This window comes from Podarcis cretensis, assembly GCF_951804945.1.
Source record: "Podarcis cretensis genome assembly, chromosome: 5".
NCBI lineage: Eukaryota > Metazoa > Chordata > Lepidosauria > Squamata > Lacertidae > Podarcis > Podarcis cretensis.
Window position 1 is genome coordinate 88,364,443 of NC_137174.1, and position 23,091 is coordinate 88,387,533.

Genomic DNA, 23,091 nt, shown 5'->3' on the forward strand with positions numbered 1-23,091 from the left:
CTTTAGAATTAATTCAAGTATTCGGCCAGGTCGCAGGATTTAAGTTGAATAAACAAAAAACCAAGGTACTGGAAAAAAACTTAACAAATGTTGAAAGAGAGAGATTCCAAGAGGAAACTGGGTTAGTGGTGGCAAAGAGTGTAAAATACCTGGGGATTAACATGACATCTAAGAATATAAACTTATTTAAGGATAACTATGATAAGTGCTGGACTGAGATAAAGAAAGATTTAGAAATATGGTCAAACCTGAAGCTTTCCTTGTTAGGTCGAATTGCAGTAATCAAAATGAATGTATTGCCTAGAATGTTATTTTTGTTTCAGACACTACAAATTGTGGATAAACTGGACTGTTTCAAGAAGTGGCAGAAAGATATATCTAAATTTGTCTGGCAGGGCAAAAAGCCCAGAATTAAGTTTAAGATACTTACCGATTCTAAAGAAAGAGGGGGGTTTGCCCTGCCGGACTTGAGACTGTACTATGAATCGGCAGCTTTCTGCTGGTTAAAAGATTGGCTACTTCTTGAGAACACAGATATTCTAGATTTGGAAGGATTTGATAATAACTTTGGTTGGCATGCATATATCTGGTATGACAAGGTTAAAGTGTACAAGGGTTTTAAAAATCACATTGTCAGGAAAGCGCTATATAATGTTTAGATACGGTACAAAGATTTATTGGAAAATAAAACTCCCAGGTGGCTTTCACCTATGGAGGCCAAGGAGGTAAAGAAACTTAATATGAGAACTAATTGGCCGAAATATTCTGAAATTTTAGAACAAGAAGGTGGTGAACTTAAATTACAAAGTTATGAGAAAATAAAGTCCAAGGTACGAGATTGGCTCCATTATTTTCAAATAATGGAGGCTTACAAACAAAACAGGAAAATTGGTTTCCAGGTGGAGAGATCGAAACTAGAAACAGAACTGTTAGAACCCAATACTAAGAATTTATCAAGAATGTATAACTTGCTGTTGAAGTGGAATACAATAGATGAGACAGTGAAGTCAGCTATGGTCAAATGGGCACAGGACATAGGTCATGACATTATGTTTGCTGACTGGGAGCAGTTATGGACCACAGGTATTAAATTCACGGCATGTAATGCCTTACGAGAAAACATTATGAAAATGATTTACAGGTGGTACATGACCCCAGTCAAGCTTGCGAAGATTTATCATTTGCCCAATAATAAATGTTGGAAATGTAAAGAGACTGAAGGTACCTTTTTCCACCTCTGGTGGACCTGCCTAAAGATTAAGGCCTTCTGGGAAATGATTTATAATGAAATTAAGAAAGTGCTTAAGTGCACCTTTAACAAGAAACTAGAGGCATTTCTCTTGGGTATGGTCGGCCAGCTGGTGCCGAAGAAGGATAAGAATTTCTTTTTGTACACTACTACGGCAGCAAGGATTCTCCTAGCAAAGTATTGGAAGACACAAGAGCTACCCACGCTGGAGGAATGGCAGGCGAAAGTGATCGACTTTATGGGACTGGCAGAAATGACCGGCAGAATCCGTGACCAAGAGAAAGAGACTGTGGAAGAAGATTGGAAGAAGTTTAAAATATATCTTAAGAGTTACTATAAAATTGAGGAGTGCTAAAATGCTGAGGGAGAGGAAGACGTAGAATTGCAGCGGTAAATTCTGTTAAGTTTAGGGTGAAATTGAAAAGGAGAATGAATCTATATTTAATTGGCTAAGAAGGGATGTTGAACAATTGTTTAAAATAAAGGATGCAAAAAGGGGAAGGTATGGGGAAGTCCGGGAAAAGAGGATTATGGAAATGAGGTAAAGAAAGTATGACTTTTTATGTTTGTTTTTATGTTGTTTTTGTGTTTGTTAAAAATTTGGAAATTAATAAAAATTTTATTAAAAAAAAAAAGGAAATACCTGAAACGCCATGATTAGTGGAAAACATTTCAAAAGGTGGCGTTGAGGGCTGGATACCTGGGTGTTCCAGGCCCTTGGGTTTTGCCGGGAGCCTCTGGGCCTAACAGACAGGAGATGCTCCCAGCCTTAGCTGTCCTGGGCACCCTCAGAACAGAAGTCCACTTACAATATTCCGATACCTCTTGGTAACAGTCCATGACTGTTCTGTCCTCCCCTTCTTTTTCTCCCCGTAGGAGGTGAAAACTCGCTGGTGGGTCTATTCTCTATCATGGTCCTCCAGCAAAACTCAGTAAAGTTTGACATATATTTGTGGTAGAAGACCATGAATATCCCTCCCACCCTCCTCAATTTTTATTTTTTATTTTTAAGGCATTGTTGCCGATGGTGATCCCTACCCACACTATAGTTTTGGGTTTTCAGCTGTTGCTTTTAAATGCTTTAAAAATCTGCAAAACCTGCTGAACGGTGGATCAAAGGTAATAGGAGCATGCAATGTCGGCAATGTAAGCTCTGCTGTCACCATCTTACCCTCAATATTTCTTTGTAGGCTCTTTACCCCTTTAGCATCATTGTCAATTTAATGACAAATAACTGTTTTCGTAGCTTTCTAACTAGCTCTAATCGGTTTGCTTTCTGTGTTTTAGCATAGAGGATTCTAGCTAGAGTAAGTCTGAGGAGATTTGTAAGTACAATTTGATGGACGCTTGGCAAAATGTCAGGACCGCTTGACATCCATAGACTCTGAGGTGGCACCGCTTGCGATTTATTTTTGTAAGGAAGAAGAGAAAAAAACGTTTCTTTGAGAGAAAGCAGAAGGATAGGAAGAGATGTGCCTGCTCTGACTTTTCCACAGGATATTAGAGCTGTGATATCTTGGCAGGTTCAATTGATCCAAGGCTGCTTCATTTACACAGCAGGGAGAAATATAGTCTTAGCGAATTAGATTGTTTAAAGTGCTATGTGTGAAGGCAACTCCTTTTAGCCCAGCGTCACATGAAAGCACAGGGATGCCAAATGTTTTCATCTGCTGGTCAAGTCTCTTTGTTCTTTGGCTTGCTCCTGAGGTTCATAGCCTAAATTCATGTTCCAGATTTGTCGTCAGACTGGGAAGACACACATCATCAGTGAATGGAGCAGCTGCTTTCAGTGGTTCTCAAAACGCTTTCCAAATGAAAGAACTGACAGCGCTTTGGAGAGCGTCAAATGCCTCGAATAGGAAAGATATTTAAACCTTGGATGGTGAGCAAAATTTAACAGCGTGCTGGAGATGTCTAGAGAATGTACAGTGACTGAAGGGAATTGCTCTGCACTTACTGGGCAACTTCACATTTTAAGTGGTCACTGACAGATATATGGAAATGATTCAGAGTGACATAGGAAACTATGGTCTGCTCAATCTGCCGTTTCCTTCTAAAGCAGGATTAAGCGATATGGAATCAGTGCACCAGCCAATCTGTTCTGTGTATCTGTTCTAATAGCGGGTTGTATCTGATATTAGCTTGCAGAGCACCCTTGGGGAAAAATAGGCAACTGTGTTTTAAACACAGGTACCGCAGCTTCAGAGTGGGACGTGGGTGGCGCTGTGGGTTAAACCACAGAGCCTAGGACTTGTCAATCAGAAGGTCGGTGGTTCAAATCCCCGCGATGGGATGAGCACCCATTGCTTGGTCCCTGCTCCTGCCAACCTAGCAGTTCGAAAGCACGTCAAAGTGCAAGTGGATAAATAGGTTTACCTTCTCCGGTGGGAAGGTAAATGGCATTTCCGAGCACTGCTCTGGTTCACCAGAAGCGGCTTAGTCATGCTGGCCACATGGCCCAGAAGCTGTACGCCGGCTCCCTCGGCCAATAAAGCGAGATGAGTTCTGCAACCCCAGAGTCAGCCACGACTGGACCTAATGGCCAGGGGCCCCTGCAGGGTTGCTAAGCAGGTGCCCAACTTTGCCTACCTCTGATGTTAGCCGTCTTCTCAACACGCAGCATGGTAGGACTGGGTAGCATAAAAAGCATTCTCTACTTTCAGTAACCTAGACGGCATCTTAAAAAGCAAAGACATCACCTTGCCAACAAAGGTCTGTATAGTTAAAGCTATGGTTTCCCCAGTAGTGATGTATGGAAGTGAGAGCTGGACCATAAAGAAGGCTGATCGCTGAAGAATTGATGCTTTTGGATTATGGTGCTGGAGGAGACTCTTGAGAGTCCCATGGACTGCAAGAAGATCAAACCTTTCCATTCTGAAGGAAATCAACCCTGAGTGCTCACTGGAAGGACAGATCATGAAGCTGAGGCTCCAATACTTTGGCCACCTCATGAGAAGAGAAGACTCCCTGGAAAAGACTCTGATGTTGGGAAAGATGAAGGGCACAAGGAGAAGGGGACGACAGAGGACGAGATGGCTGGACAGTGTTCTCAAAGCTACCAGCATGTGTTCGACCAAAGTGCAGGAGGCAGTGGAAGACAGGATTGCCTGTCGTGCTCTGGTCCATGGGGTCACGAAGAGTCGGACACGACTAAACAACAACAACTTCCAGTAAACAGACATTACCACAGTCAATCTGACAGCTGAAACAGATTCACGAGAATCTCAATTTTTTTGGCTTAAAAATAAACAAATAATGCTAGTCCTTGTGGTTATGAACATACGTTCAAAAAGACACAGGCAAGTGCCAGTAAAATATAAGTATAGTTGCTTGGCAGGCAATTGGGGGGGGCATTCCTCCATATTTTTTTATATAATTGTACACATAAATTATTTCACCCATAATTTTTTCACGTTGTTTTTATATAAGCAGTCATTTTGTTTTCATAGGAAGTGGTCAATAGATGAAGCTACGTATATCCATACTTGCTATAATTTTTATTATCAGAGGTTCAAACATTCCAACTGCTCAAAAATTCTGCAAACTGTCAATGCAGATGGCAGTAGTATTGAACCGCTGATCAATTTATTGGGTTGTGTGTGCATGAGTCTATGGGAATGGTGCATGTGTATATGAATACTGCATGAGTGTGTGTGTGTGTGTGTGAGAGAGAGAGAGAGAGAGAGAGAGAGAGAAATGATAACAGCCATAGAGAAGGCATTCACACACAAAAGAGCCCATCCACGAATTTACGAGTGTCTCCACTTGTATATCTAAGAACAGACCTTGACTCTTAATTTCAAAGGCAGATATTTCTGGACACCGGTGTCAGTTCATTAAAGATTTACAGCTGGCACATTAACCTTAACGTTCCCTCTTTATGGGCATGTTATTCCTGCTATAATTCTAGTGTAACTCCTCGTCGCAGTCCCCTCACAAGCCAGCTTGGGAATCTATCTCACTTGGGGGAGAAATCATTAGCCTTTCTGTCAGACTCTGAGTTGCTCTCCTATTACTTCATCCATCTCTCTCCCACCATCAAAGCAAACCCAATTTAGAAACTCCCCCACAACATTTTCACTGTTTGACATCTACAGAACACGTCTTGGGATTCTGTTGTGTCTCCCACACTTCTGCTGGCCTGTAGAGATTGTAAGATTAGCCTAAGAAGTGCCCTGCTGGATGTGATCTAGAGTCCACCAGCAGCTAGTGATGCTGATGATGATTACCCAACTTTAACCACCTGTTCCCAGGCTGGGTTAGAACAAATTAAACTTCAGTATTAAAATCAGAGAAAGTAGGGTTGCCATATTTCTAGAAGTAAAGTTCAGGATACAAATGTTTTGGAGCTTTTTATAGGGAAATAATGATATTCAAAGTTGATGAGCTTTTTTTGGGTGATCAGCATCAAGATCCTAGACATGTCTGGGAAATTCTGGACAAATTGCAGTCACAGGGATATGCTAGGAAATCTCCAGTGCTGAAGATACTTTTTGGTTTCTGAGCACAATTCAAAGTGTTGATGCTGACCTTTAAAGCTCTAAACTGCCTCGGCCCAGTGTACCTGAAGGAGCGTCTCCACCCCTATCGTTCAGCCCCGGACACTGAGGTCCAGCGCTGAGGGCCTTCTGGAGGTTCCCTCCGTGCGAGAAGTGAGGTTACAGGGAACCAGGCAGAGGGCCTTCTCGGTAGTGGCACCCGCCCTGTGGAATACCCTCTCATCATATGCCAAGGAAATAAACAACTACCAGACTTTTAGAAGACATCTGAACACAGCCCTGTTTAGGAAAGCTTTTAATGTTTATTAGACTATTGAATTTTAATATTCTGTTGAAAGCTGCCCAGAGTGGCTGGGGAAACCCAGCCAGATGGGTGGGATATAAACAAAGTATTATTATTGTTGTTGTTGTTGTTGTTGCTGCACAGATTTGATTGCATCCAGCACTGCATGAGCAGGGTTCCACTTGCACAGCAGGACTTCCTTTTCCTCTCCTCTCCCCACATACCTACAGAATCTGCTCCAACCCCTTGGAGCAGATTTTGAGAGTGCACAGGGACCTGCATAGGAGAGGAGGGGGAAAGATCCCTTGCAGAAGTGCTAGTCAGTTGCATGAGCACAATGGCACAATAGAACCCAAGTTTTACATACTTAAGAATTTAAGATATTTTCAGGTTTTGGAACTTTGAAGAATTCTTGTTGGCCTTAAACCAGGGGTCAGCAAACTTTTTCATCAGGGGGCCGGTCCACTGTCCCTCAGACCTTGTGGGGGGCCAGACTATCTTTTGAAAAAAATAATAGTGAATGAATTCCTATGCCCCACAAATAACCCAGAGGTGCATTTTAAATAAAAGGACATATTCTACTCATGTAAAAACATGCTGATTCCCAGACCGTCCGTGGGCCAGATTTAGAAGGCGATTGGGCCACATCTGGCCCCCGGGCCTTAGTTTGCCTACCCATGCCTTAAACCAGCATTAAGCAACAGCCAGCGTACCAAATCAAGTTTGATGACTTCCAAGATTTGCCTTTGTTTTGTTGGTAGATTGATCCTTACCCCCCAACATTTCTCCGATGAAAATTGGGATGTCCTATTCCATAATAATAATAATAATAATAATAGCAATAGTAGTAGTAGTAGTAATAGTAATTTTATTATTTATAGCCCACCCATCTGACTGGGTTGGCCCAGCTACTCTCCTGCATATATGAAAGCATAATAAAACATTAAACATTTTAAAAGTTCCCTATACAGGGCTGGCTTCATATGTCTTCTAAAGGTTGTAGAGTTACTTATCTCCTTGGCTCAGGTTTGTGGGGTACATAACCCCATACCCTCCAACATTCCTCTGATGAAAATAGGGACGTGCTAAGGAAAAGCGGGACATTCTAGGATCAAATCAGAAACCACAATGGCTTCTGTAAATCCATGACTGTCCCTGGAAAACAGGGACACTTTGAGGGTCTGTGGATCAAATACAGCTTCTGTTACATGGCAGAGGCAAGTTTTAATTGGTGAGGAATTCAATCGCAGGGTGCACGTTTGTTGTAGAATTGTTTTGATTCTGGCACATCCATGTAATGGGGACTGAAAATTAAAATCTTAAAGGCAGTTTTCCTCTTAATGACGTGTTGTTTGTTAAAGGATCAATTGAACTCAGGTGGGGTGAGCGACAATACGACTGTAGCCAAAACTGGGGTCCCACTGAGAAACACGAGGGAGGTATCAGCATGTTTGGAGGAACCGCAAGGTTTACAGAAGAACAAGGAACTTTAAGTCCCTCAAATAGCCCATAGCTGAATGTGCGCAGTAATTATGGAATGTTTAATGTCATATGGAAAAGAAAAATAGGAATAGCTGGAATGCTGAACATGGAGGATGCTGGAAGCAGGGGCAGAGCAAGGAGGGTGCAGTGGGTGCTGCCCGCCCTGGGTGTCACCTCCGAGGGGGGGTGACAAAATGCTGTGCAGCACTCAATGTCTGTGAGAGACGCTGTGGCTTTGGCACGCGCAGGCTTCCCGCTGCAGCCAGACTCCTCGCCGCGATCTCTGCAAAAAAAGCTCAACAACTACCGTATTTATCACCCTATAGGATGCACCGGACCATAGGATGCACCTTGTTTTAGAGGGGGAGAACAAGGGAAAAAAATTCTCCCCCTCTCTGTGCAGCGCCCCTTCAGTGAAGCGGCAGGAGAAACGGAGCCCCTTCCATTTCTCCTCCCGCTTGGCTGAAGGGGCGCTGCGCAGCTCTCCCTCTCTGTTGAAGCCAGGAGAGTCTGAGCCCTGAAGGCTTCAGGCAGCTATCCCTGAAGCCTGAAGAGCGAGAGGGGTCGGTACGCACCGACCCCTCTCGCTCTCCAGGCTTCAGCGAAAGCAACGAGAAGCCTCCGGAGCGCGGAGGGAGTGCTCCCTCTGCACTTCGGAGGCTTTGCATTGCTATCGCTGAAGCCAAGGACCCTGCATTCACTCCATAGGATGCACACGCATTTCCCCTTAATTTTTGTAGGGGAAAAGTGCGTCCTATAGAGCGAAAAATACGGGACTTTGCTTTGGCTATGAAATAAAGTCAAACCATTTTTGCAGGCAAAAATATAAATAAATTTCAGTGTGCCTGTGGGGGGAGGGGGTGACAAGAAATTTTCCACACTGGGTACCGCCTGACCTTGCTATACCACTGGCTGGAAGGCACATTGCAGCATAATGTCCTCTTGTTTTTCTATAATAAGATCCTTCACTCTCTTAAGAATCCTGTGTTTTCCCCTCCCATGCACATTTCGGCAACGGATTGTTTTGACTGATTAATCATTGGCAAGATGGATGATTCCCAATCTTTTCATTAGTTCTAATTAGCAGAGCCATACTCTCATCCCCCCACCCCTTATAAAATCCATAAGTATGACAGCATCATCCGTAATAGGAAAATATGTAAACAATCGCATTAAGGAGGTATGAATTTGAAACTTGGGAATCCAACGCGAGTTGCAAGAATTCATTGTGGTTCTCAAAATAGTCTGGGGAATGAGAGGGAAGTGGTCTTGGGAATTAAGGAACATGGAGAAATTAGGGAATGGAAAAAGAGCACAACTCAGTGGTGGATCATCTGCCTTGCATGCACAAAGTCCCAGATTCAATTCTTGACATCTACAGACAGGACTGGGAATGTCCACTGCCTGAAACCCTGGAGGATTTTGCCAGCCAGGGTGGACAATACTGAGTTAGATGGACTAACGAGTCTGATTCAGTGTAAGGCAGATTCCTTTGCTCCTACTGGTAGAATAGATGCCTCGCATTCAGAAAGCCCTGGATTTGTTCTCCCCCATCTCCAGTTAAAAGCAGCAGAGATGGCTGCGTCAGGCAAGAGCCTTGACAAGCCACTGCCAGCCCGAGTAGACTATACTGGTCTCAGTAGACCAGCAGTATAAATGGAAATAAGGTTCGAAATGGGAGAAACTCGCTGATCCCATAATGAGCCTGTTTGCCACTTCAATCACTCTCCTCAGCTCTTCCAAGGAGCAACAGATATAATGAAGTAACAGTGGGGAATTCATTTATTCCACGTAGGAAGGCTGCCCAATTAATCCAAGACGTACCTCGCAGCCTCGGAATATCTCTCCAAACATCGGAACACGGCAGCTTGGCGAAGGTGGTTACGGAAATAGGCTGGGTTCAGAATTATGCTCCTTGGAAAACAGAAAACAAATATGCAAGTCAAAGCACTGAAGTGAAAGATTGTTCTAAGGCCATTTAACACCTAGCGCTGGATAACATGCAGGGTGTATGCAGCAGACATATCTCCTTCCTAGTTCTGTAATGGTCACATTTCTCCCAATACCGAACAATGAATTATCACATCTCTGTTGACAGCCGAGATAGACGAACAGACATTATTAAAATGTCTATTAAAGCTGTGTCATAAATGTAATTTCATTCATAGCATTGCCTATTACAGAAGCAGCGGTTAAAACCCCCGTGAGCATATGTTCTGCTGCATTTAGTGAGCATATAAAAATCAGCAAGACACTGCACATTATTGTAATAATGCCTTTTGTTATCTGTCATCTGCATTTTTGGGGTTGTGATAATAATCGTACATTATGCATGCAAAAATCAACATCACAATGCCGGGACGAAAAATGCTGCTAGAACCAAGCCATGGCAGTGGGAAGGCAGGGAATCTTTTCATTTTGCTTTATTGAGGCACCTTGCAATTTTACCGCAATAGGCAAGACCCCCCCCACCTGTTTGAAACTCCTTTGAAATACTTTGCACTCAGGGTTCCCGTTTTAGATTGGAGTAGTGGAGATGCAAGACTCAGCAATGATTCAAGACCCAGATCTTGCTTCTTTTTTAAAAAAAAGAGTAGAAAATGGAACGGAATTCATTTTAAAAACATTTGCCGTGATTATTATGTATATATGGCTGTAGTTTGCAAATTGTACTTTGTGTGTGTGACTCCTAGAGATTTTGGGAAATTCATCCAAGGGTTCCACAATGAAGGCCAAGCTAGATGAGATGTCATATCCATTTTTGCATTTAATGTGCACCTTTGTCTTTGCTGTGTTGTTGTTTTATTAAAAATGCAAATAGCAGCCTCTGATGGGGGGATAATCGTTGAGAACACAGCAGACAGAAAGGGGCAGTTTAACCCTTTCCTCCCCTGCTGTGGGCCCAGTGAAAATGGCTTCTATTCCTTGATACCAAAGGAAACTTTCAATGCATATAACAGCTTCAGAGGAGTGATTTCCATAGGAATTGCAGCTGGGAAGGAAACAGCTATGGCGCCCTCTCTTTCTTTCTAAAGTGATCCATCCTGATAATGATCAGCCTTGCATGTTAAAAGCAAATACAGTTATAGGCGGGCAAAGTAATTCTACTGGTCCCTCTTATTTTTCTTTCTGCAGATCCTGGGTAATTCTGCCTCAACACACAGTGCTAGCTCACAGCAGACTTCTAGCAATGGACAGACCCTTCGTTAAATCAAAAATTAGATAAAGAAGTCCAACAGCCTCAATATTTTATTTTTTTTTGGCATTTTAAAGATGAGCTAACTCAACTCAGAACTTCAACACCTTAACAAACTTGATGATCACTGAGACTGCCGCAAAAAGATTTTAAAGGCGATTATTGCTTTTGCAAACTGTAGTCAACAGTTGATAATAGCTATATTGATCGTTCCTCCGTAGGCTATTGACTGCACCGCAGCTAAGCAATAGGACTGGGGGAGGGAATCAATCATTTTCTGGTAGTTAGCCACCCATTTTCTACTTTTAGAGTATGATGTGTTCTGATAGGTGTGTACACACACACAAACCTGCGACTAAGTTGTAGCAAAATCTCAGCAAATTGGTTCTCAGGTTTTCCTCCTTTTCAGACTGATTCCTTCCTAATCTTATGACGATCTGCTCAACTGCTTTTGCTTTCCCTGCTCTATGGAAGAGTACGATAGCGTTTCCTAATACCTTTGTAACTTACTTGCTAAATGAGGAGATCTGTAAGCTACTTTTGCTTGCTTGATAGTTCCAGGGCTTATCCAGATGATTGTTCAAAGCATGTCTGGACCATGTTTTAACATTGGCAGCATAGCCTCCTAGAGCCTTGGCGAAAAGCAATAGCATACCATTCTAGTCCATGTGTGATCAAAGGGGGCCAAACTGTAGACAGGTAGCAAGGGAGAAAACTTTGCCATGTCAAAAGATCAAGTTTATTTATCATTTTCTTTAAACAGAGGAGAAGTGGAGCAAAAAGATGCACAGTCTCCAAGGCGCTAAAAACAACAAGCGCAGATGGTACATTACACCCAGCAGACTGGCTAAAATGTATAAAACCAGTTCAAACCTTTGCTGGAAGTGTAAAGAACTAGAGCAGTGGTGTCCAAACTTTTTCCAAAGAGGGCCAGATTTGATGAAGTGAAGGGCCAAAGTTGTTGAGCTTCTTTTAGGATTGAGGTTGTGGAGGGAACAATGCACTACATGTGGTGGAACTGTAAAAACAAAAAAAGCTACAGGGAACTTATTTATAATAAACTTTAAAAAATGTTTAAATTAACGTTTGCCAAAAAACCTGAAGCCTTCCTCTAGGTATTATGGCATCAGACACTCCAAAAGAAAGAAGGATGATTTTTATGTATGCATCAACCGCAGCAAGAATGCTGATAGCCAAAGGGTGGAAAGGAGATTAAACACCAGCTAAAGAGGAGTGGCGGTGGGACGCGGGTGGTGCTGTGGGTTAAACCACAGAGCCTAGACCTTGCCGCTCAGAAGGTCAGCGGTTTGAATCCCTGCGACGGGGTGAGCTCCCATTGCTCGGTCCCTGCTCCTGCCAACCTAACAGTTCGGAAGCACGTCAAAGTGCAAGTAGATAAATAGGTACCGCTCCAGCGGGAAGGTAAATGGCATTTCCGTGCGCTGCTCTGGTTTGTCAGAAGTGGCTTAGGCATACTGGCCACATGACCCGGAAGCTGTACACCGGCTCCCTCGGCCAATAAAGTGAGGTGAGCGCTGCAACCCCAGAGTCGGTTACGACTGGACCTAATGGTCAGGGGTCCCTTTACCTAAAGAGGAGTGGCAAGTTAAATTATTTGAGTATATAGAATTAGCGAACATGAAAGAAAAGGTCAGAGACTGGTTGATCCAAAAGTTTAACAAAGAATGGGACATCTATAGACTGCATTTAAAAGAACATTGTCCCCATACCAAATCTTTAATATGCTTTGATTAACTCTTGTAATAACACAAGTTAAAAAGAATGCAAACAACATTTAAAATTGGTGAGGTTTACTGAAAAACAGATGCAGTTAATAAGGAAATAAAGGATCCATGCAGAGGAGGTCGGAAGTCATCAGGCGGAGAAGAAAGCTACATTTTTTTCTTTTTGGGGGTTATATTGTCCTTTTTATGTTTTGGTAGTGATTTGCTTGTAATGCTTGTGTGTTTTGGTGTTTTAAGGTGATTGGATTTATTGTTTATAAACTGATAAGGATTGAACTGAAAACAGCAGCAACAACAAGCGTACCCATTCAGGAGAAGAAAAGCAAAAGGTTCACAAAAATGGCAGAGAAAGAGACAGTCTTACTTCTCTGTCTCTTGCTTTAAAAAGAACAAGGGAGAAGAGCAACAGAAATGTCCTTGTGCCCCTGAATAAAATTTTCTCAGGCCAGTTAATATACAACAGAGTTAGTTGCTTTTAGCATTCACATGACTGCCTCTATACTGATGGATGTGTCTGCTAATGCTCACATTCATCTGCCTCATGTTCTCCTCCTGAACTGTTTTACCAAGCTGCAGCTGTACTGTTAGACAGATAATGGGGTGGGTATGGTCCCTCTGTGATTTCCCACCTTGGAGAAAACCTTCCAAAAATGTTCTGGACTCCTCCAGAAACCTCAAGCAGTAATTGTGTTGCAAAGAAGAAATTGATGGTAGTATCTCAGCAGACCACAGCATGGCCAGAGAGCTAGTCTGAAGAAGAAGGCTCTGCAGAATACCCAGAGAAAAAGGATTCAGCTATGGATTGTCACCCTACAGCTGTGGATTTGAACCAGGCAGAGGGCCTTCTCGGTAGTGGCACCCTCCCCGTGCAACACCCTCCCTTCAGATGTCAAGGAGACAAAGAACTACACAACTTTTAGAAGACATCTGAAGGCAACCCTGTTTGGGGTGGTTTTTAATGCTTGATGTTTTTGTTACGTTTTTAGATAAGCTGTAAGCCTCCAAGAGTGGCTGGGGAAACCTAGCCAGATGGGCAGGATATTATTATTATTATTATTATTATTATTATTATTATTATTATTATTATTCAGGCAATGAAGAAGGGCCACTCACTCTCAATAAGCTTCTGGCAGACAAGACAGAAGGTGTAACTCAAGGGTAGTCGGTGTGGTGTCCTCCAGGTGTTTCTGGACTACAACTCTCATCAGGGATGTTCATTGGCCACCAAGGGATGCTAGGCTGTCAAGAACCAAGTCACAGGGCTGCCGCTTTATGCGCTTAATAGACCTGCATTTCAGTATCTTCCCCTTGCTTCTGGGATCTGTCCCAGGTCCTGACTTTTCCATAGCAAGTTTATCCCTGTCTCTTTCATTTACACCGGCAGATTTCTACCTGAAGTGCTTAAAAAACCCACCATAGTGTAACATAATAATATAAACCCTTTTGACTGCCATCTAGCAGCAGCCATCCCATGATGCTACAACAGCTTTCCTCCTCCCTCCTCCCTCTTGATTCTTTCTCCTTTCGGATTGGAAGCCCTAGATCAGGGACTGTTTTATTACGGATCTTTTTAAGCTGCTTTGGGAACTTTTTATTTCCCTTTTTCTTGGGCTGAAAAGTGGAGTAAAATCCCAGAAGAGAGCAGAAGAGAACTGTAATGAAAAAGTTAGGGTTAGCTTGTTGTTGTTTTTTTGTAGTTGCCCAGTTTTACTGCCCAACAGTGCAAATTCTCTATGTTTCTGCACAGAAGTAAGCTATAGTAAATTCGATGGGGCTTAATTCCAGGTAAGTGGAGTTAGAATTGCTAATAACACAGAGAGATATTTTGTTGAGTTGTGTGTGGGGGGGTGGGGGGTGGGGTGGTGGTGGTTGAAATTCACCCCACCGCACTAAAAGTACAAACAATGCGAATTAATTAACTAATTATTCCTGCATTGTAGGGGGTTGGATTAGCTGACCCTTGGGTCCCTTCCAACTCTAAGATCCGATGATTCTATGAACAAAGGAAAACATTTCCAGTACCTCAAATTCTCCTTGCACAGCGAGCTGTTAATGGGCAGAAGATCAAAAAGAATAACAATGGAGGCTTCTGGCAAATGTATTGTTGGTTGTCAGCCATCATTCATTCATTCTTTCTCTATGTGTCAGTTTTTCAGTGCGCACACACACATGTTTGAATTAAGAGAAATATGAAAGTAAACCACTGTATATGGATATCAGACCTGTCATCTTGTGATGCGTCCCTCCTGCCACTCTTAAATGGCTGCACTAAAGTAAACATGAAATAGATTTTCATTTATTTTTCATCTTCCCTGTAATCTAAAGACTGTCCTGTAAATGCCTTCAGTAAATCACTTGGTCAGTTTTCTCTCAACCAAGCAGCCTGTAAGTAATATAGTATATCAACCCATTTTTTGACATTTTCATTTTTTCATCTTGACATCTTCTCAAAAAAACCCCCTTCAAAATAGTATGCTGTTGTCCCTATTATCTGTCCTTCCTTTTTTAAAAAAAGAGAAAAAAGGGAGGGGACTAGTCATCATCTCTCCACAGAAAAAAAAAAGCTATCAGTGCATATGAATAAAGATTGTCTGTATTAAACCATCATCCTCTGTCTATAGTTGGTTGTTCACATTTACTGTCCAGCTCCCAAGAAACAGATACACTGAGAAAATCAAGGTGCTGTATGAGAAATTGATTCTTAAAAGTCAGTGGTCTTTTACGCCTCAGTAACAATCTCATTCTTGCCCCCCTTTCCCCCTGCAATTGGGCTTGGGCCAAAAGACAGTTATCTCTGACCAACCCCATTTGTGTCAGTAGAATCCTACTTGCAAAGCCTGGACTTTAAAAAAATCATATATATTTTTTAACGCAGTGAACTCTTAGACCTGATCTAGAGGGTTGGTCCAAGACAAAAGCATCAAATGATGTGTGTGCCCCACTTCAAGGTGCATACTATTCAGGGCCAATCAAGTTATTTTGGCACCTGAGGCAGAGACTCACACAAGTGCATCTTCCCCCTCCCCAGCAGTAAAAGTACAACAATACAAAAGCTATATATATATATATAACGATTTGCTGCTCTTTCATAGCTGACAATAGCTATGCACAAAAGCAACCGTTAAATAGCCAGCAATTTCCTACTCTTTCATGAGATCCTAAGCCTGCTGTCTCAGGCAGCTGCCTCACTCAACCTAATGGAATGGCAGGCTTTGAAGTTGATCCATATATGCAGCCGAATGAGGTGGTAGAGTCCTGAAATGGCAGCGTGGACTTTGCCACTTCTGACTATAGTTGGGAACCCAACAACTAAGCACATCAGGAGGTCCTTAGTCTAGGGTTACCAGACGTCCCCATTTCCCGGGGACAGTGCCCGGATTTGTGACTAAGTCCATTGCCAGAATGTCCCTGGATTTCATCTAATGTCCCCGGGAAACGCAGCAGCGGCAATCTCAGCAGCCCGGAGCAGTTGGCTCTGGCTGGCTTCAGGAGCTGCTCAGAAGTCCCCATAAGATGGTGGTGCAGGGGCTCAAAGATGCAGCTTCCGGGCTGCCTCCACCTTCCCTGACCCCAGCAACTAAGCTGTGAAGGGAGACTTCATGCTGCCTATCAGAGCAGCCTCCTAACTCCTACTTGTGTGCAAGCAGGAGTGGTGCGGGGATCTCTCAGCTGCGAAGGGAGACTTCACGCTGTATCAGAGCTTGTGTGCAAGCAGGAGGGGGCAGGGATCTCTCAGATAGGCAATGGGAAGCCTCCCTTCCCAGCTGAGGGATTCCCCCCTCCTGCTTACACGCAAGTAGGAGTTGGGATGGGGCTGCTCTGAAAGGCAGTGTGAAACATCCCTTCCCTCTGCCGCCGCCATTGCTGCAGCATCAATGCCCTGAACATGTAGTATGTATGTATGTATGTATTTAAAATGTGCCCAGATTCATTGAAAAAAATTTGGTAATCTTACTTTAGTCTTCTCCCTCCTGATCTAGCTTTCTACTTCCACCCACAAAAAGAAGGATGGAAAAGAGGCATCTTCCACCTGCATCCTGAAGTGGTACAATCCATTCATTGTACCACCTCAAGAAACTACACTTTTTAGAGCCTAGGGCTTGCCAATCGGAAGGTCGGTGGTTCGAATCCCCGCAACAGGGTGAGCTCTCGTTGCTTGGCCCCTGCTCCTGCCAACCTAGCAGCACGTCAGAGTGCAAGTAGCTAAATAGGTACCACTCTGGCCGGAAGGTAAACGGCATTTCCGTGTGCTGCTCTGGTTTCGTCAGAAGCGGCTTAGTCATGCCGGCCATGACTAACAAATGAACAAATGTCGAACAAATGTCGGCTCCCTCAGCCAGTAAAGCGAGATGAGCACCGCAACCCCAAATTCGTTTGTGACTGGACTTAACTGTCAGGGGTCCTTTACCTTTACCTTTTTATGACAAGAGGAGAAGAAGGGGAACATTTTGTTGTGCAAACAGAAACAGCTGCACTGACAGAATGATTGCCATAGTGTTATGTTGGATTCTACCCTGACAACACCAAGTGTAAAGACTCACAAAATGTACATGGAAACCACATACTAAGGGTGCAGAAGGAAGAGGGTTTTGTTTGGGCAAATGGGTCTGTGTGTTGGCTAGGCTGCTCATGCTGGAATGGGTTGTTTATTTAACCTCAGTAGAAACCCAGTTGAATTGTCACCAATGTTTTTTGGCCACTTGGATGGAGAATGTATTTTGCATGCTCACAATATTTGCAACACCATCGGTGGGATGGAGGGAAGAAATATGATCGTAATTGAAAACAGATTAATCTGTCCTCCATCTCTGGATTCATTAACTATGGAAGAGAACAGGGAGATTGTTTCCTCTGATGCTTTCCTTCCCCTGCCCTGTTTGCAAAATAAAAAAAGGAGCTTGTTTTTGAGCCTGAAATTACTCCCAGTACAGACGGACAGGTTTTGCTTTCCCCTGTCTTGTTCACATAGTACATAGCTGTCTGATTTCCCAACAGAATAAGGACTAATTTCTTGACTAGCCAAATCTTGCTAATGTCTTTATAGCTGTTGTCATTTCAGAGAGGAGACGTATCATTGCTTTTTGTGAAACCTGTTTGCGTTTGCTTTAATCTTTCCGCTGTAGCAATAATTTCTACTCCTTCGGGGCAAAAATGAGAAAGTAAAGTACCCGCCTCCAAATACAGTAAGGCAAACCACTCTTTCACAGAGAGATCAGCACCGATGGGTGTACGTATTGCTCTTCTTAATTCAGCAGGGACAACGTCGAATCTATAGATGCCGCTGAATTCCAATAGGTTTGATCTGTGACCCAGATATTATGGTCTCTCTGCAGCAGACAATTATCTCAAATCCTCTTCATATCCAATCCAATCCTTTCCAGTTTACTTTCCATGCCAGGTAAACATTCTTCCTGGCTGCATGTTTGAATTTGTGCGTGATTGTAATTAGCACATTCTATTTTTACGAAATTTTAAAAGGAGACACGTGTTTGTGTGCTTGTGCGATCAAAGGGGGAGGATGAATCCCAATGAAAATTACCGCTCCTGTGCCCATCAACAAGCTGCCATTTGTGCTGGGAAGGAAGCCTCCGTTGGTGCAAATGGTTTATTGCATATCTTATTTTACTGTTTTATTGTAGGTTTTTATAGTAAACTGTTGTGTCTCTTCTGATAAATAGCAGGGGATAGATACACAAAGCCACCAAGCAAGCTTTGGTAATTTTTCCTAGGGAGAGGTATTAGTCCACGAGCATAAACAAGTTTTTAAAAAAATGGGGAATAGAAAGGAAAGACCTTGTTTAGGGAAGTTTTTAATGTTTGATGTTTCATTGTGTTTTTAATATTGCATTGGGAGCTGCCCAGAGTGGCTGGGGAAATCCAGCCAGATGGGCGGGGTATAAATAATAAAATTATTATTATTATTATTATTATTATTATTATTATTATTATTATTACCTGTGGGGAAACGGTGGTGGTGGAACATCCAGGCAAACATCTCTAGATCAGTGGTGGGCAACGAGGTACCCTCCAAATGTTTTGGACTACAATTCCTCTCAGCCTCAGCCAGCACAGCCAGTGGTGAAGAATGATGGGAGTTGTAGTCCACAACATCTGGAGAGCACCACGTTAGCTAGCTCTGCTCTATAATATTTTGTGTGACTTGGAAAGTGCCAAATTTAGCCATTTCACAGTGGAACAAGGCTTTAAACGACTTGAAGAAGGGACTTCATTGTCTTTGGGATGTTTCCTCCACCTGTTAGGTAAAGCTACCCAGTTTTGCTCATATCAACGCTTTTACCTGACATAGCACCTGAAACTAGTTCTCACCTCTGTTGGTATAAAGATTGCCAAGCATATTTTTTTTTGTCAGGGCCTAAAAATGGCCCAGAGTCTTTCCTAGATGCAAAATGGACTGTAGTGACTCAGCAGTCCTTTCTCATACTACAGTAATTCTTTGTTTACCAGAAGGTTCCAGGTGCCTGAGGCCTCCATACATAGCTGTATCCAGGTGTGAGAGTCAGTCAGTCAGTCAGTCAGTCAGTTTTTCTTTTGTTTTCAAGCTATGCAGTTCACTTGTGTCTCTCTGTAACTGCTTTTTGAACTATGCACCCAGCCAGGGATCTGGCTGTGGACTTGCAACCTCTATGCTTATTCAAATAAAGCACATTTGCTGATGGAGTGAGTGTGTGGTTCATTTGCTGCCAGGTCTTTACATTCCCTGGGGCCTGAGAGACCAGGCATGCATACCGGGGGGGGGGGGGGGGGGCGCCAGGACTCTAATCCTGACCATTTTTATTTCCGCTTTCCTCCTACCTAAGGATGGAGACGGACCTGAGTAACAGCTGGTTTTTGTAACCCCAAAGCAGGGAATCGGACATTGTTGTGTTTCACTTTCTCAACAGGTACCTCAAAGATCCTCCTCTGAATGTCTGTTACATTCTCCTACATTCTGCCTAAGGCTTTTTATCAAACTCAGTGACTTTATCAGCAGCCAACCTTTCTCTCTCTCTCTCCCATCCCCATGTTTTCCATCTAGACAGATGAAGAGTGTGGGAGAATCTGGAAGTCTCAATGCTATTTTGTGATATTTTGGTTGGCCCAATAAAAGTACTGTCCTAATATTGATTGTGGGTCCCCCCCACCCTAGAAAATGACAACTCCTTCATGCCCTAGATTGTATAAGACGAGCCTCTGCCACAAGCTCGCTAATTGGCTTCAGTTGTTACAAAATCTCATTTTAGGCGGACTTCCAGGACGCCGCGGCCGCGGAAAGGAGCGCGAGATAACCCTCCGGGGGGTCTCGAACAACATGGAGATTTAGAGGGGTCACGAAGGCTCCGTGAACCCCGAAACCGCAGGAGGAATATCCTGGGGGACAAAGTACCCAGCGACGCTGCCTGTGCTCGCCTGTGTTGCCGGCGTTTAACAAGGCTGGAGCTGCAGCGTAAAGGGGAAGCAACAGACTCCATGTTGTGAAGCCTCAGGCTCCGAGGGAAAGCGGCGGACCTCCAACAACAGCGGAATAGCTGGGAAACAGCTATAAAACACTGTGGAAAAAGCAGTGGGATAAAAGAAATACTGGAAAATATTTAGATAAGATTAAAGGAACTTTAAGAACAGAACCCAGCAGAGACGAAACAAGCGGTGAAAGGAGGAGGAGTCCACCGCTGGCGGTAAGGTGGAAAAAGAGTATAGCGAGACGCTGGGAGAGAGGAAACAAGAATAATTAGCCGCCAAGAGAGTGTGGTGGAAAGACCTCGGACACAAAGTAAAGAGTCGGAGGCAAGGTAATAGCAATGTAACAGTGAAACTATTTAATGGACTAGAGAGAAGGGGAAAGGATCTTTCTGTTTCACCGGGACGGAGAGCGTTACAGCCAGCGTGGGCTTCTGCGGAGGACCTTTGTTTTCAAACTCTATGATTGTGGCGTTTTGGGAGTGTTGTGATTTGAACGGTGTGTGGAGTGTGGGTTCTCCTCTAGTGCTTTTTGTCTAAAGATAGAGACTATGAGACTGTGAGAGACTGCCATATTTAACAAGCTAAAGGGGGATTTTACTTCGTCATCTCAATCTGATACGTTCCCGACTTTCCTAGATGGCTGCAACTCTCTTCGGGATTTAAAGAGACATACACTTCGGGACTTAAAGAGATATATATTAACGTTGGATCAAGGGGAGATTGAGTCCAATCTCTAACTCAAAAGAATACGGTATTTTAGGACCCTGCCCTTGAGTCTGGAAGTGTTTTTGATGGTTCAGACGTTTACTATACTCACCCCCAAGACTTAAAAGACTTAAATACGTGCCTTGATTTAAGGTCCAGTTAAAATTGTGTTACCATCTGATACCCTATTAAGGGCTAATTTTTTGAATTTTTTTTTGAAGTGTACCAACCAAGCTAATTTTGGACCCTTGCTGTATTACTTGAGAGACGTTAGCCTGGTTATTTCTATATCTTATCCCCCCGGTACTATAGGAGAAACCAATTCTAAACATATAATGCCGAACGGTTCTAAAAAGGGGGTGGCAACACCAGCGGAAAGGAGGCCTTCAAGACAAGAAGAGGTGAAGGAGGCAAGAGAAATTAGAGATTATGATAGCTTGATGGCCGAAATAAGAAAGGAATTCAAAAATAATGAACAGTATATTGAGAGAAAACTAATAGAGGTACAAAATACCTTAGATAAGAAACTGGAGGGAGTGGTGGGGGAACTGACAGGAAAAGTTAAAGATCTCTCGGTAAAAACTAAGGTTTTGGAGGATACAATAAAGAGGGTCCAAAAAGATACGAAAGACAGTAAGAAAGAGGTGGACAGGATTAGATTAGAAGTTAAAGAGATAGGAGAGATACAGGAAGAGTTGTTGGATAACATGGCTATGACGCAGATGCGACAAAATCAATCTAATCTGAAATTCAGAGGAATTCCAGAGAATATAAATGAGAATATTAGAGCTAAAGTGGTGAAAGAGCTGGCAATTTGGCTAGACAGAAAAGAAGAGATAAATCATTGTTTAGTAAATATTTTTCGAATAAGAATAAAATCGGCTAAAGCCAAAGGGAAAAAATTGCCAGGAGATGTAATAGCCATGTTTAATTCATTGGAGATAAGAAATGAAATTTTGAAACAGAATTATGTTAAAAGGCTATATATTGAAGGAAACTCAATCATTATTTTTAAAGAGATTCCTTCGAGATTTCTTCGAAGGAGAGACCCATATAAAAAATTAACAAATCAATTGAAGAAAAATGGGATCTTGTACATATGGGAGTTTCCGGAAGGTATTTCATTTTATTTCAAGGAAAAAAAGTTCAAACTGTCTACTATTTCAGAACTTCAAAAATTTGCAAGGAGATACGAGAAGGACCTGGGAAAAATGATGGGGGAGGAGGAGGTGGGGAACCAGCAGGGGGAGGAAGGTGGGGGGAGCGAAGAAGAAGAAAGAGAGGAGAGCTCAATAGGAGAAAGAGAAGAACCAGAGAAAGAAGACAAAGAACAGTAGTTTGTATATAGATTTGATAAATTAATTAATATTGCACAACAGATGGCGTTAAAAATATTAAACTGGAATGTGAATGGGTTGAATAATAAAAATAAAAGGAATCAGATTGCACATATACTATTGAAAAAGAACTGTGATTTAATATGTCTTCAAGAGACGCATATAATAAATAAGCATAAGAGAGTACTAAGTAATAAGAGACTGGGATTAGACTTTGTGACATCGGACAGGGTGAAGAAAAGAGGGGTGGTAATATACATAAAGGAAAAATATGACCCACAACTATTGTATAAAGACGACCAAGGGAGACTAGTCATAGTTCAGATGGTGTTTCAGGGAGAAAAAATAATTGTTGTTGGAGTATATGCTCCAAATGATAAAAAATCCGTCTTTTACTCTGAACTAGGGGATAAATTGATGGAATGGATGGACCAAAAAATGATACTGATGGGTGACCTTAACGGGGTGGTGTCTCCAAGCCTGGACAAATCAACAAAAAAAACAAGAGAAGAAGGAAGGCAAATTACCGCGATCATTTTTTGATATGGTAAATAATTTGGGATTAATTCATGCATGGAGACTTAAAAACCCCACTATAAAACAATATACTTTTTTCTCAAATCCAAACCAGAGCTGGGGGAGAATAGATAGTATTTGGATATCGAAGGAATTGACACAGAATTTAATCAAATCGGAAATTCTTCCACGAACTATATCCGATCATAATACGGTATCCATTGAGTTAAAAGGAAAGGACACTAAAATAGGTAGATGGAGAATGAATGAATATTTATTTAATGACCAGAAGATTGTAAAAAAGGCCATAGAGACAATAGAAGACTATTTCAAATGGAACTTAAATGGGGAAACTGCTATAGAGACGGTGTGGGACGCAGGAAAGGTAGTTATGAGGGGTTTTTTAATACAGAAAAATAGCCAATTAAGAAAAGAAAAAGAGACAAAGAAAGAACAGATCCTAACACAGATTATGGAAAATGAAAGAAAGTTAATTATCAACCCCAGTGAGGAGACTGCAAAACAGAACATAAAGATACTACAAGCTAAATTTTCTACAATAATTGACCAAGAGGTAGAATGGAAAATTAAAATGTTGAATCAGAAGACGTTTGAATCTGC

At 42.5% G+C, this 23,091-nt stretch overlaps 1 protein-coding gene across 1 annotated transcript in view; it reads right to left on the minus strand.

Annotated features, from left to right (window-relative positions):
• The window catches only part of SPATA16 (spermatogenesis associated 16), a 168,721-nt gene that overhangs the window by 86,447 nt on the left and 59,183 nt on the right, over positions 1 to 23,091 (minus strand). Inside the window, exon 4 of the mRNA XM_079977989.1 lies at positions 9,338 to 9,427. Within this exon, the coding sequence (XP_079834115.1) occupies positions 9,338 to 9,427 (90 nt within the window). The remainder of the gene's footprint in view (positions 1 to 9,337; positions 9,428 to 23,091) is intronic.